Source organism: Thalassophryne amazonica, chromosome 7, assembly GCF_902500255.1.
Source record: "Thalassophryne amazonica chromosome 7, fThaAma1.1, whole genome shotgun sequence".
NCBI lineage: Eukaryota > Metazoa > Chordata > Actinopteri > Batrachoidiformes > Batrachoididae > Thalassophryne > Thalassophryne amazonica.
In genome coordinates this window covers 32,507,957-32,524,045 of record NC_047109.1, presented here as the reverse complement: position 1 = coordinate 32,524,045, position 16,089 = coordinate 32,507,957, and the positions used below count along the sequence as shown (strand labels likewise).

Sequence of the window (16,089 nt, the reverse complement as noted above, 5' to 3'; positions counted from 1 at the left end):
CATCTAGGGCTTTCTGAACCTCATCTGGTAGAGCCTTTTTTACAGTTATTTTAAACAGGATTTCAGTTGCTGGAGAATGGTTCCATGCATTTCCTGTTTCCTCCGCCCATCTCTTCTTGGAATCGGTGCAGGAACTTCTTTGGGCACTCTTCAGGTGTCCACTCCTCATCATCCAATTTAGAGGGATCCAAGACCTCAGGGTACTTTCTTCTCAGTCCTTCCCACATGGAGTTTCTATAGCGATTAAAGGGGACTTCATCATGTTGATTAGTGCCCATCATCTGCGTTAGTCCAACCTTTCCTGCTAATTCTTCAGTGTCATGTTTCCCATTACATGCATTAGCAAGGCTTTTATGTCACCTAAAGACAAGGTTACCCCTGCAGTGCCTTCTTCTAAGGCAGTTATCCATCGCCCAGCTCCTTGGGTGATGTCTGGCAGCCTGTTGGCCAGCCCCACCATGTCCGTCCAGCTCCATGGGGTATACACATGATGACCATTCCTGACCATCAGTGGGCATATGAGGTCTTCGTCCTCCTCTTCTTCTGTGGGGGCTCCATACTGTCTTCCAGATCGAGTGCGACTGACTGGTTCCAGGCGGTCCATCAGTTGGTTATATCCTGTTCTAAAGCTGTTATGTTTTTTGCTACACATTGTTGTCTTTGCCTGAGTCGGGCTTCTTTTGCACTCTCAATGACGACCTCACCAGAAATCTTCCGGGTGGGTGGCTCTATAATGTGATTCCCTCGATTGGGCGTTGATTGTTGTAATGTTCTTCTTTCCTCGGCGTCCCTATGTCTTTGTATTCTTTCCTCTGCTAGCCGAAGTTGCTCAGCTAGTTCTTCATTACCTTTTCTGGCTAGATCCAGTGTGTCACGGAAGCTCTTGTGCCACTCTTTGGAGCCTCTATAGCCTGAGAAGGTCCAGTCGGCTGACTTATGGTGGGAGGGGACGGTTTTCAGTGGACCTCGGGGCGCAGGTGGAGACTTCAGGTCTTTCTCTCTATCTTCGTCTACCTCAGTGTTACTGTTATATGTGGCTCCCCCTACTGGTCGTGATGGGAAATCACTTACTTCTGGACTTGGAGACCTTGTATGATCCATTTGACAGATCGAGGACCTGTCTCCTTGTGGCTCCCGAGCTTTTAGTGTCAGTGTGAATTTGCCCTCCACATCCATGCCTTGGTCCTCTTCATGAGTGCCTAATACAAATTGTCCAGCTGTCCTTCCCATATCAATCAATCAATCAATCAATTTTTTTATATAGCGCCAAATCACAACAAACAGTTGTCCCAAGGTGCTTTATATTGTAAGGCAAGGCCATACAATAATTATGTAATACCCCAACGGTCAATATAATGACGTTTATATGGGGGTGGCTCTGCTTCCCAGCTCGGTGCACTGGCTTTAGTTTCTTTGGATCTTTCCTCTGCCATTTTTCTCTTTTCTGCTGTAGCCTCTGTGCTTCCTGCTTGAACAAGGCCAAAACTTCTTTTTCTTCAGTGCGTTTTTTGTTGTTATTCACGTTCTTCTGCTGATCTTTAATTTCTTTTTTCTGTATTTCTACCGCAACTGCTTCACACATCACCGGATCAAATGATCCCTCCAAAGGCCATTGCCTGCCCCCATGTGACCTTTTGTGCCACTTTCTCATACATTGGTTGGCCTTAACGCGTTTTCCTGGATACTTTCTTAGTACTAAGTCTAGCGGGGTACTTTCCCGACCTTGACCTTGAGAGTTACCCATGTAACCCTGACAAACGCTATGTGAGGTGTTTCTATGGTGTTCTGGTAGTCCCTCAGGGGCTGTCCTGATCCAGACCAATAACTTGCTGGCTGTAACACCTGTTTTGTATTTTAAACCCTTAAAAGGATTAAATTTCCAATTGTTTTGCCCGTCTTCTTTTTCTTTAACTAAATATGAAAATTTACCTGTTTCCCACCGAACCTTCCTTGGGACCACAGTCAGAGTCAACCTAGGAAACAGTTCTTCACCTGGATCGGTTGGCAGTGTTATTAAATGATTTAATGGTATGCTAATTTCTTTATTAGGATCAGCACAAAGCAGCTCCAGCCACGGGGTTAAACCCTGATGCCACAGACGTCTTATCAGCAGCTCCCAATTAATTAGAGGGAATTGTTCTTTCTTTTGCTTCAGATTGATTACCTTAGTAATCTGCCATAATTTCTGATTGATCTCTTGTTCGTCCTGCCAATGTTCTGCTCCTACACTGTCAAAATAGGTCCTTTCCAGCCAAAAATGTGTCCTGATTCCCTGGGTTTCGATGTCTCCGTCAGTCAAGTAATGTTCTGGGAGTATTATTTCATCATCACTTAAGTCTCCCATCAATGACTGTCCCAAGCATTGATCAGTCTGTCAGCTTTTGCACTATAATCTAAGCTTTAACTCTTTTGATTTATAACCAACTTTATTTCTTTAATCCTCTTACAACCCTAACACTTCCTAATGTCTTTGCTCCCGACTTTCTGTTTTCCTTCTAATTTCTCACTTTCCACTTCTCTTGTCTTTTTCTGCTATGTTTGTTTATTAGTTTTCTCTCTTTGAAATAATATCTACCTTCTCTGTATTTACATAGCAGTCTCTTCTCCTGTCTTTTTTCCCCACTGTCTCTGTTTCTCACTTTTCCTCTTTGCCTGTCATGCACCTCCCAGTCCTTCCTGTTGGGTCTAAACGTCTCCTCCTCCCTCGTACCTTCTTCACATTAATCTTGTATGTCAGCCAGCCTGCAAGCCCTCACAGCCTTGCCTGTAACTCCCCGCTTACTCTCCGCTCTCCCACTCAACAATCTTCAAAAGCTTTATACACAAAAATTATTAAAACAAATTTCTATATATCTCTATCTAGACTCCTGCCACTTTTTACTCCGTGGCTTTAAACAACCTTCTTACTCAACTTAACACCAATGTGTTCTGTTTGAGTATGTATCTCTTCTTCAACTCGTATATTATTTTTAACAAGCTCCTCTTTGAGCGTACAATATTTCATTTACTTCTACGCCTTACCGCGCCTCACGTGCGTATCCTTGGTGCCTTACTGCACTATTTTCTGCTTCATTAATTCTCATGTATTCTGCACTAACTTTTTATTTTTATTTTTTTTATAGTTTTTCTCTTTTCTTAAAAAATGACGTCCTTTATTGAGCTCTTTTTACTTACTGTCAGCTGTGCTTCTTTGCACTTTTCTCTTTAAATCTCTTTATCACGTACGGTATTTCTACTGCGCCCCCTCAGGCGCTTATCTTGTGCTCCCTCTGCACTTATTCTCGGTTAAACTCTTTTTCTCACTTATTTTACTTCAGTCTCTTTTTTCTTTAAATAACCTTGTATTACCTTGTACCTATTTGTCAGTATACTCCCCTAAATTAACCCCTACAGCACATGTTATCAGCCCGCACGTTAGTAACGAATTTCAACACCAATTATTCCCCAAGCATCCAGGTTAGTTCTCCACGCACTCTTTTCCGCACCAGAGTTCATGAACATTCCTGACCTTTCACTCACACAGACATTCTTTTTCCCGGGAACACACACACCTTCTGAGCATTTTATCTACAAGGCCTGATATTTTCAATCTTATCTTTTTAGTCTCTTGTCAATTTTCTTAGTCAGGTTCTTTTGGGTAAGAGGCAATTAAAAATATCACCTGTCAACTGGGCGGAAATCCCGACTCACTCCTCCAGATCGTGCAGAAGTTATAAAAGGTTTCTGCTTACCTTTAGTCGTGATCACTGTTATTTACGGTCTGGAGGGATGAGCTGGACCGTCCCAGGCTGCCGGAATGCCCCTGGACCCTCCTGAAGCTGGCTCGCCAAGTTCTGTCGTGGTTCTCTTTTGGTCGTCTCAACTAATTGCAAGTGATTTGCTAGAAAAGGACACAACACTTTGGAATAATTCAGCCTTAAGCAAGATAAAATGCACAGAGTTTTTAAGTTTATTTAAGCCTTTGACACAGAGCTATACAAACTGAGTCCTCTAGAGAGACTGAATATGACAACCGCGCTCATCTATTTATTGGGACCCGCGGGCATCGCTCCTCCTTCGACTTTTTTATTTATTTCATTCCCAAGACATGGTTTTCTATTGGAAGCGTCCTCTAGTGAACCCTAAGCAGGTGTTAGGCCATTATTTCAATGTGACAAATGCTCCCATTAAAACGTGAAGGATTTACAACTGATTTTTTTTAAAAGACCTTCGGCCACAGGTGCAGCTGGCCTGAGGCCCCTGCACGTGGCCTGCGGGCTCACGGCCACAGGTGCAGTGGCCTGAGGCCCCCTGCACGTGGCCTGCGGGAAAGCACCTAAAAGGCCTTGGAAAGCCCTGACAGACCGAATGACTAATAGAGCCCTTTTTTTGGGTTTGAACACCTGCTAGTTCAGCCAGAGGACATACAGTTCAGATCAGGACACTTGATAGTTCATCACAGTTCAAATAAGGACCTAAAAATTATTCTACAGGCTGTTTTGTTTTTTTTTCGAAAGGGGTTATAAATTGTTTGGGGATTCAGAGGCGGTTCTGGTGGAGTGAACGACAGGCGGTTCGGAGCTCGGCTGGACTCAGTTGATCGTTGGTTTTATTATTTGTACTTAGGTATTTTCTGTTTGGGTTGGGGTCGTTTTGTTTTATTTTCTTATTTCCCTGCTTCCCTAACCCCAACCTCACTCGCCCCAAGGACGTTCGTCTTGTGGGTTGTGGGGTGGTGCAGGTTGGTCACGCTGAGCATTCTCAGAAGACCTCTGCACTAGGGGGGGGTTGTCAGGGCGTTTTTTCTGGTTTAGTTAGGGCCCGGTTCCACTCCAGCCTCGGTGGGCCTTTGTACCGTTCGTCATTGGTGTTGCCGGGGTGTGGTGCAGCGGGAACATACCTCAGTCGGAGGGGTGGGCCGATCTGTTGCCGATCGCCATTTCGGTAGTTCCACCCCTCCCGATAGGCTGGGGTATGGTCGGGTTGTGACACCGGACGTATTTCCGGTTTTCCGCTGCGCCTTGGGGTTGGAGCCAGGTTAGTTTTTCCTGTTCCCTTCCCCGGCTTGATATTTTGTGCTGTTCGCCAAAATTGAGCCGCCGAAAGGTTCTGGGAGGGATCTGGGGTCTTTCGGGGTGCTGGGGAAGGTAACAGGGTTTATCGGTTGTTTTATTTGCCCCCGGGGTTGTTTAATGTAGTCCTCCGGGGGGTTGGAATTTCGTGTTTTGTTTCCTTCCAGGTTCCACCTCCAGGGTTGATGGGACGGTCCTCTGGGGGGAATTGGCTTGTGGGGCCGACTAGCCAAGGGTGGGCCGGGTCTGGGGTTCCTGGGTTGTGGGGAGGGTGCCTCCTGGGGTTTGATGGTACGGTCCTCTGGGGGGCGCGGTTGCTCCATGTGTACCGGGGACCTCTGTGGGATTCCGGCTTTGTTTTTTTTCTCCTGGAACTGGCGGTAAAGGCCTTCTGGGGGTGTTGGGCTCTGCAGGTCATTCTGGGGGGGTTGTTTGTTATTTTTCTTTGTGCATTTATGTTTGTATTGTGTTTGTGGGGCTGTGTTGGGTTTTTTTGCATTTGGGAGTTTTTCTTTTCTTTCACGGGGTTGGATGGGATGGTCCCCTGGGAGGTTTTGGGTGGGTTTTGTGTTTTTCTTGTATGTTAGGTTGTACTTGGGACTCTTTTGGGGTTTTAGTTGATGCCAGCCGGCCTTCCAGCTGCGGTGCCCTGTCCTGCTGTCTGTGGTGGACCTTGGGAGCGTTACGCTGTCTGCTTCTTGACGAGGACCCCGGAGGGAGGTGCTGTTCTCGGACCTGGTCTGTTCGGTCGCCGGGAGGCTTCCCATTAAAGGGGGGGTACTGTTGGATGTTGGGGGGTTTGGCTGGACATTTGGGTGTTCTTTTCTTTTCTTTGCTCTCCAGGTGGTATGCAAACTGATTTATTGTCTGTGGAGAAGGTGCTGGCAGAAGAGTCCTTCACCCTCATCAACGTAATGTGCAGCACCTGTGGATGGTGCTCACGTGCAACCTTAAAGACTTTCAACTGAAGCAGATAATGAGATGGCGTTCTGCATTTAAGCCATGTGTGATTCAAGCAGAATTGCCGGGAACTCAACCTTGTGATGTTCGTTTGTGAGACGCTGAGGACCGCGCCTGGGTTTGACACATCGTGCCTGTGAAGGAGGACAGGTGAGGGACACATGCTGTCAGCACACATCAGAGGTGATTAATTGTCTGAATAAGTGTTAACAGTAATTTGGTATTTTGTTACGCAGTACATGTGAATATTGATAAGAGTTGTGCAGTTTGCTTCTCACTGCCATGGTGTGCGGACTGATGATCCTCCACCTGTTGTGAGAAGCTGCTCATTTACATAAAGCTTGAATTCAGACCTGAATGTGTTGCTGATAGTGTGTGCCTTTGAAAGATATTGGTTGTAGCTGCTGACTTACCTCACCTTTTCTATCCTTCGCAGAGGCGGTTTGTCGTGTCCACCTGGGGGGTGTTTGGCGGTGAACGTGAGTCCAGAAGCGCCGGGCTTCGATCCCTTGGCGCTGGAGGAGCGCGACGTCCTTCACTCCGCCAGATAAACGCACTTTTATGTTGTACACAATTATTGCACGAAAGGGGCAATAAATGTTTTGTTTTTGGAACCGCTTTCTGGTTATTTAACGCTGGGTTCAGTCAGACGCAGGTCCGCTCCTCAACCAGCGTCGACACATAACAGTACATAAGACTAACAGAACCCAAAAGGTTAGTTTACCTATCCTAAATCCTAAAGCTCTGTGAACACATATTTTGCTATTATACTGCAGAATGTCAAATACATGTGCTGTATTTTCCCAATCAGAAGCACATGTGCTTACGTAAAGAGGAGTTTCTATGGTCAAAATAAGTAATATTTTAACATTTCTGTACTTAAAGAATGGAATTTTTGGTTGAGATGCGCTTCTAGCAGTTTGCGTCTAATAGAGGAAATACAGTATGCATTTGTCATGGACTGAGATAAATGATATAGCCCAGGGGCTGGTATATTTTGACCAGCAGAAATTCTGCAGATGAGTAGACTTTTCTTAATGTGTGACTGAAAAATGTAAATGTGTATGCTCAAATTCACATAAGCATACAACTACTAGGACAGCTAAAATATGGATTTCACTAAAAATATCAAATAAAATTTATACATGACAAATCAAAAGGCAAAGTTCTAACATGCAAACATTCATGTGACTTGAGACTTGCCAATTCATGACTTGAGAGTGACTTGACAGTGACCTCGTCCCACCTCTGGCATAGGATATAGACAGTCCTCCAGGATTGTATACGAGCAGTGGCGTATGGGCTGAACTGATATACATATGCATGTGTAGTTTCAGTTACAGATGTTATAGTAACCATTTGAAGCAAACTGTCTTGTTGGGAAAGTGTAGTGACACGGACCCACAACAGGGGGCGCAAATGAACGGTCAATAGATGAGCCAAAAAGTAACAATTTAATGTGAATGTGCACAACGAACATACAGATAATCACAGAATATCATAACAGTCAATACACAGAGGTGACGTGTGGGCAGGCTCGAGGATAGAAGACGTCTGTCCTGAGAAGAGCCGGAACCACACGATTTCCGCCGCCCCAGAACCTGGTGAATACTGGAGCCGCCAAGTCCCGAATTCCCAGGTGATCACCGTCCCCGACTGTCGGATCTGGTTACTGCTGGCGAAGAACAAAGACAGTCAAGTGTGGGTGTGTGTACACCCAGTAACAACAACGGTGGGAATGCCACCTCCACCTCTCACTCAATACTTGCAGCGCGTCCTCAGAGGAAAAGAGTGCCGTATTGCACAGCCTCCACAAAAGGACCGGAACTCCTGCAAACACTCAAAATAAACAGATTCTCAATATTTCCACAAAGGCTGAGGATATTACCTCCTATGAAGTATGATATCTCGGCAACGGGTGTGGAGATGACGTCTGGTCTTTATGGAGTGAGATGATGTTGAGTAGATGGGTGACAGCTGTCAAGAGGTAATGAGCGACAGCTGTCACCCACGGCTGTGTCCATGGCGGCAGCGCCCTCTCGTGCCTGAAGCCGCACTTCAGGCAGGGCGCCCTCTGGTGGTGTGGCAGCAGTACCTCCTCTTCTGGCGGCCCACACAACATGTCTGCATTAATGCTGACTTGTTTGGATGTTTACAACTGTACTTGTGTTTGATGATACTGCAGTTTCCAAGTTCCATGGTTCTACAAAGAAAAGAAATGATATACGTCATTATGTATATACATTTAGTAATTTTGAATTTGTAACAAAAGATATTATTTGTAATAAAGTTGTGTAACTTTTTATACTTTGCCTTTTATAATCTGCTTGTGTATAAGTGTGATGTGTGTATATATACACTTCTCAAATATGTTATGGTTACAGGTGAACAAAAGTAATGTCCCCTTGCTAGTACAGTGGCAACATTATCTTGCATAAAAATATGCAGACAAAATGAAAAAATCTTTTTTTTTTCATCCAAATTCTGCATTTTTTTTCCTATCAGATAATTTATCTTCTAAATTTGAGTAAAATGAATTGATAATATGGTGTTTGTATATGTTGGCATGTCTATAGAAATGTGTAGGTTTCTATTGGTAATGGAGCCCTATAGGTCCTCATGTCTATATAATGTTATAGGTCTCCATGACAGCATGCAATTAACTGGTACTCATGTGCTTGTGCATGCTAAAAATAAATGATGTGCAGCAGAAAACACAAGGAAAGTGCTTCATAAAGGACAGCAATGACAGATTGTAGGAAAGTGTTTCCCTCTGCTGTGCATTAATGATCTTTAGCACACACAAGCACGATGAGTACCAGTTATGTGCATCCCTGTCTATAGACCTCTATAGAAACTAAGGAGGGGCTTCGTAAGAAGCATTTCAAGGTCCTGGAGTGACCTGGCCAGTCTCCAGACCTGCACTCAATAGAAAATCTTTGGAGGGAGCTGAAACTCCAAACCTGAAAGATCTAGAGAAGATCTGCGTGGAGGAGTGGACCAAAATCCCTGCTGCAGTGTGTGCAAACCTGGTGAAAAACTACAGGAAATGTTTGACCTCTGTATTTGCAAACAAAGGCTACTGTACCAAATATTAACATTGATTTTTACAGGTGTTCAAATACTTACACTCAACAAAATATAAACGCAACACTTTTGGTTTTGCTCCCATCTTGTATGAGATGAACTCAAAGATCCTAAACTTTTTCCACATACACAATATCACCATTTCCCTCAAATATTGTTCACAAACCAGTCTAAATCTGTGATAGTGAGCACTTCTCCTTTGCTGAGATAATCCATCCCACCTCACAGGTGTGCCATACCAAGATGCTGATTAGACACCATGATTAGTGCACAGGTGTGCCTTAGACTGCCCACAATAAAAGGCCACTCTGAAAGGTGCAGTTTTATCACACAGCACAATGCCACAGTTGTCGCAAGATTGAGGGAGCGTGCAATTGGCATGCTGACAGCAGGAATGTCAACCAGAGCTGTTGCTCGTGTATTGAATGTTCGTTTCTCTACCATAAGCCGTCTCCAAAGGCGTTTCAGAGAATTTGGCAGTACATCCAACCAGCCTCACAACCACAGACCACGTGTAACCACACCAGCCCAGGACCTCCACATCCAGCATGTTCACCTCCAAGATCGTCTGAGACCAGCCACTCGGACAGCTGCTGGAACAATCGGTTTGCATAACCAAAGAATTTCTGCACAAACTGTCAGAAACCGTCTCAGGGAAGCTCATCTGCATGCTCGTCGTCCTCATCGGGGTCTCGACCTGACTCCAGTTCGTCGTCGTAACCGACTTGAGTGGGCAAATGCTCACATTCACTGGCGTTTGACACGTTGGAGAGGTGTTCTCTTCACGGATGAATCCCGGTTCACACTGTTCAGGGCAGATGGCAGACAGCGTGTGTGGCATCGTGTGGGTGAGCGGTTTTCTGATGTCAATGTTGTGGATCGAGTGGCCCATGGGGCGGTGGGGTTATGGTATGGGCAGGCACGAAGAACACAGGTGCATTTTATTGATGGCATTTGAATGCACACAGATACTGTGACGAGATCCTGAGGCCCATTGTTGTGCCGTACATCCAAGAACATCACCATCATGTTGCAGCAGGATAACGCACGGCCCCATGTTGCAGGATCTGTACACAATTCTTGGAAGCTGAAAATGTCCCAGTTCTTGCATGGCCGGCATACTCACCAGACATGTCACCCCTTGAGCATGTTTGGGATGCTCTGGACTGGCGTATACGACAGCATGTACCAGTTCCTGCCAATATCAGCAACTTCGCACAGCCATTGAAGAGGAGTGGACCAACATTCCACAGGCCACAATTGACAACCTGATCAACTCTATGCGAAGGAGATGTGTTGCACTGCATGAGGCAAGTGGTGGTCACACCAGATACTGACTGGTATCCCCCCCCCCCCCCCCAAATAAAACAAAACTGCACCCTTTCAGAGTGGCCTTTTATTGTGGACAGTCTAAGGCACACCTGTGCACTAATCATGGTGTCTAATCAGCATCTTGATATGGCACACCTGTGAGGTGGGATGGATTATCTCAGCAAAGGAGAAGTGCTCACTGTCACAGATTTAGACTGGTTTGTGAACAATATTTGAGGGAAAATGGTGATATTGTGTATGTGGAAAAAGTTTTAGATCTTTGAGTTCATCTCATACAAAATGGGAGCAAAACCAAAAGTGTTGCGTTTATATTTTTGTTGAGTGCAGCAGTAACATACAAATAATTATTAAAAAAATCATACATTGTGATTTCTGGATTTTTTTTTTTCTTTTTTTTTTTTTACATTATGTCTCTCACAGTGGACATGCACCTAAGATTCAACTTTTCAGACCCCTCCATGATTTCTAAGTGGGAGAACTTGCAGAATTGCAGGGTGTTCAAATACTTATTTTCCTCACTGTAACTATGTACATATTTGTTGTTAGAATGGCCTCAGTCACTGGCAGGTCTTCTTTCTTCAAACTTAAACTCCAAAGACTGTGATAACCGTCTCCACACAAAAAAAGAGGCGGGGCCAAATATTAACATTGTATTTTCAGCATTTGATTGTGTTGCTTTTCTTGATGTTCAGGGTCGACTCTTTAAAACATGGAAAGATTTCCTGAATTGTGTGTTTCAGTGTGTAAAATGACCATGAAGAACCTCGGTCATAAACGGGTTCTTTTTGTGTGTTTCAGTTGGAGTAGACACACTGAGAAGATCCAACAAGAACTCGCACCCTTTGAACCAGTAAGGAACCAAACCCAGTCCCACTGCACCTTTTTTCCTGTACCACTGCTTATTTGTTAGAATTAGAGGTTGCATATTTATTTGTTCTGAAGTGAACATTCATGTGTTCTCTTTCAGAAATTCACAGACGACATGACGGAGGAGGAAAAATTAAAGTGCTCGTGTCTTATTCCTGCTATGGTTCCACACAGTGAGTCACTTTCACGTCTTGTCCTTCATCCGCAGCTGTGTGTCAGAACTCTGTCCCTGCTTTTTCACTTTCACTCATCCTGAATATTCATTCTTTCATCTCATCACCACTCTGGGGGACTAACGTTTGTCACCTTTGACCTTTGCTCTCTTCTTCACCTCCACAGTTATGATCAGGTCGCTCGTCCTCTGCCAGACACTTACATCTGGTATCGTTGTGGGCAGGGCGGTCACCACATCAGGGACTGTCCCACCAAACAGGTAAGAACAGAGTCGGTGCCTGTCACACAAATTCATCCTCAACTCCACAAAATGTGCAAGTTATTTATCAGAGAAAAATCCCAAAGTTCCAACAATATTCCACAGTAATTCTCATCCTGTGGTCATTCTAATAAGTGGCTCCAAAGTACTGCTGTGCAGTGATTCATCCAATAAACACACCACATGGATTGATGTTTCATACGTTCATGCTGAGTACTGAAGCCACGCCCTCTTTGTGTTCTTTTGGAGCAGGATGAAAGTTTCAGGCCTGTGAAGAGGATCAAGAGGAGCTCAGGGATCCCTCGATCCTTCTTGGTCAAAGTGGATGATCCCACCCATGGTGCCATGGTGACCGCCACAGGGGAATTCACCATTCCCGCCATCCATGCGTGAGTGACAACAAAAGAGTCAGGATGTGTGTTTGTGTGTGCAAATCACTGTTTCTTCTGTTTGATGGAAAACCGCCTGGAGGTGAAATAATTGTCAACAACCCTAAAAACATCCGCCGACTGTTTTGTTAATTAATTAATTATTTATGCAGAAACGATGCCAAACTTTTAAATGTTCCTTCATGTTTTGCGTTTGTTCACTTTTGTTTGATTTGAACTAGTTGGAGCAGATTGAATCTATTCACACTGAGGACAGACAGATTTAAACTCTAAACCAGCAGCAGAATGTCTTAAAGGCACTTTAATCTGCTCCTTTATCTGCTTTCTGGAGACCAGAAACAATTTTTGGCCCAAATGTTTGTCAGCAGTCAGCAGTTCTGCTCTGATTCTGCACAAACACACAGAAAGAAATCGGCAAAGTCGTCACCTTCAGTAAAAACATCATCTGATGCTGTGAAAGTGGCTCTGATGATAAAACGTGCGTGTGTCTGCAGTGAGGCGTACAGATGGGAGGAGGGGCCTCTGTTCCTTCCACAGGTCCCGCCCACCTCAGTGAAGGAGGAGCTGATACCTGAGCTCCTCGGCTGTGAGCTGCTGCGTGAGGCAACGATCGTGCCGTGCTGTGGAAGGACCTTCTGTAACCAGTGTGAGTGTGTGCAACACAACACACTGACCCTGACACACACACACACACACACACACACACACACACACACACACACACACACACACACACACACACACACACACACACAAACACGTTCACAGTGGACCAACAACACTTCAATCCAAACACCTAAACAATCCACAAGATCATTAGTTTGTTTCAGCGTTCCAAGACATTTTATGTCACTTCGTCTGCACTCTTCAGTGTTGGCAAGCTCATGCTTGACCTTTTGACCTTCTTTGTCATGGGGTCTTGACCTTTTGGCTTTGGCCCTTTGGCCTTGACATTTCACAGCTTTGTTTTTAATCAAGAAAATTCAAGTCTCTTTCAAGGCACATGGAATTTTCTTTTTTTGTTGGTTATATGTTCAGTTTGGCTGCTTTGTGTGATCACGTCCCCTTACGAAGTTCATATAAATGGAGGTAAACAGAAAAACCTTAACAATAAAAGCATGAATCATTGAACAGTGCGACCTATAAAAGGTACAGATACGACAGTTTGGTAGATTTGGTACATTTCAAACAAAATGTTGAAATTTTTGTTATTATTATCAAAGGCTTCTGTTATTTATATTTTGTGGTCATAAACAGGCATGCACATAACTGGTACTCATGGTGCTTGTGCGTGCTAAAACTAAATGATGCGCAGCAGAAAAGACAAGGGAAGCACTTCATAGGAGGAAGGCTTTGATGGATTGTAGGAAAAGTGATTCCCTCTGTGTGCTGCCAGCTGTGCAGTGATTTTTAGCACACATGAGCATGATATGTGCACCCCTGGTCATAAACAATAACATGCATTACATTTATGACATTTTTAAGAAACAGTCCACCACTTGGCCACATTCAAAATATTGATGGTAATGTTTTGGTAAATATGGTCACTTGTTCACTTTTGATTCTAGTGTGGACGTCATGCTGTCTGTCACATGTTGGTCACATGATTCCTGCTGGAATAAAGTTTATGTGGATCAGCCTCCAGCTCTGCATATAGTTTGCAGAATATGTGACTTCACCTTGATTCATTCTTGATTTTTGACTTAGTTTTACCTTAGAAGTTAAGAATATGAGTAAATTTCTGCACAGCTGCCAAGATCACAACTTGAATTCAGCATATTTATCAGAAGTTAATCACCAGGAGTCGCTATTATCTACCGTTTGTATTCACAGATTTGTGTGTAAACTGTGCATGCAAAGGGTGGAAACATGCCCATATCATGATGCTTGCACCACCATGCTTCACTGTCTTCACTGTGAACTGTGGCTTGAATTCAGAGTTTGGGGGTCCTCTCACAAACTGTCTGCGGCCCTTGGACGCAAAAAGAACAATTTTACTCTCATCAGTCCACAAAATATTTCTCCATTTCTCTTTAGGCCAGTTGATGTGTTCTTTGGCAAATTGTAACCTCTTCTGCATGTCTTTTATTTAACAGAGGGACTTTGTGGGGGATTCTTGCAAATAAATTAGCTTCACACAGGCGTCTTCTAACTGTCACATCACTTACAGGTAACTCCAGACTGTCTTTGATCATCCTGGAGCTGATCAATGGGTGAGCCTTTGCCATTCTGGTTATTCTTTTATCCATTTTGATGGTTGTTTTCCGTTTTCTTCCACGCATCTCTGGTTTTTTGTCCATTTTAAAGCATTGGAGATCACTGTAGGTGAACACCCTATCATTTTTTGCACCTGCGTATAAGTTTTCCCCTCTCCAGTCAACTTTTTAATCAAACTATGCTGTTCTTCTGAACATTGTCTTGAATGTTACATTTTCCTCAGGCTTTCAAAGAGAAAAGCATGTTCAACAGGTGCTGGCTTCATCCTTAAATAGGGGACACCTGATTCACACCTGTTTGTTCCACAAAATTGATGAACTCACTGACTGAATGCCACACTACTATTATTGTGAACACCCCCTTTTCTACTTTTTTTTTTTACTAATAGCCCAATTTCATAGTCTTAAGAGTGTACATATCATGAATGCTTGGTCTTGTTGGATTTGTGAGAATCTACTGAATCTACTGGTACCTTGTTTCCCAATGTGACAATAAGAAATATACTCAAAACCTGGATTAATCTTTTAATCACAGAGCGCTCCAAAGTCTGGGACCTGCCACAGAGAAGGGTCTGTGCCCCCGGTATTAAGCCTGCTCTTTGGCACAATGAGCTGGAACTGGCCCTCAGACCTCAGAGCGCGCGACGGAGAATAAATTTGGAGGAGGTTCACGATGTACTGTGGGGCCAGTCCATTTAAGGCTTTAAAATAATAATACAATCTTAAAATCAATTCTGAGATGAACAGGGAGCCAATGCAAAGATGCAAGAATACGTGTGATATGAACATGTCTTTTGCTCCCTGTCCTTTGCTATTTAGTCACTGCATACTGGGTCAACAGAACCATGGACCATGTGATGCTGTAGTTCTGCACCTCAACAGACTGTCCTGTTGCTCGCACTGATCCAGATTAAAATTCTTCACTACACTGCTTCAGCAGATATTTGGTAAAGACCTCCAGCGTCCACATTCTGTCTGCCTGGACAATCCTTAAAGTGATGTGAAAATCTGCCATTTTGCTTTTAACAACACACAAGTGAGATGATTATTGTCTGTGTTCACAGTGCAAGAGGAGTCAATCAGATAATCTCTAAAGTTTTCACATATAACCTGCTTAAGAGTGAGGAATTCTTATTTCCCAGAATGAAAATGGTTTTACCAAGAACACAGAGTGACACTTTTTATATTTTCAGTGAGCTGCTGAAAAAAACAGGCATGATCTATGTTACATGAGTGAACTGTAAACTTCTGTTTAAAAAAAAGTTAATGTTTCAGATGCTCTAGAAAGTCGGCTTATAGGATTTTTTTTTTCCTGCAAATTTTCAGTGTTTATTAAAAGTGCCTTGTGGGTCCAGGACCGTGTTGTGTTTGCTGACCTTTCTTCAACCCCTCCGACAAACTTAGAAATTGGTCAGAAACACAACTGTATGTAATGTTAATCTGAAGTGGGTAAAGATCTTTAAAGAAATTCATTACAATCTAAAGCTGAATCCTAATTTCAGCATCTATACCATCCCAACTTTATTTATAAAGTACCTTAAAACAGCCAGCACAGATACCTCTTTCTGCCTTTTCTGGGATACTTTGGACACCACTGGTCTATAAGAAAGCTGAACCAACAAAACCCAATATTGACTGTATTGCAAAACTAATACAATAGCAGTTTTATGACATAATGTTGTCATACGTAAACTGTGGAAAAACAATGCAAGTGCTTATGGGTATAGGACCAACCCTGGTCTGTTGTGAAAGCT

General features: G+C 43.7%; 1 protein-coding gene across 1 annotated transcript in view; it reads left to right on the top strand.

Moving 5' to 3' along the window:
* The window catches only part of LOC117513411 (E3 ubiquitin-protein ligase RBBP6-like), a 31,199-nt gene extending 15,481 nt beyond the window's left edge, over positions 1-15,718 (top strand). Inside the window, exons 2-7 of the mRNA XM_034173596.1 lie at positions 11,229-11,280; positions 11,637-11,730; positions 11,983-12,119; positions 12,614-12,765; positions 14,290-14,332; positions 15,155-15,718. Coding sequence (XP_034029487.1) covers positions 11,229-11,280; positions 11,637-11,730; positions 11,983-12,119; positions 12,614-12,765; positions 14,290-14,332; positions 15,155-15,239 — 563 coding nt within the window. The 3' untranslated portion in view covers positions 15,240-15,718. The remainder of the gene's footprint in view (positions 1-11,228; positions 11,281-11,636; positions 11,731-11,982; positions 12,120-12,613; positions 12,766-14,289; positions 14,333-15,154) is intronic.
* The last annotated feature ends 371 nt before the right edge of the window (positions 15,719-16,089 follow it).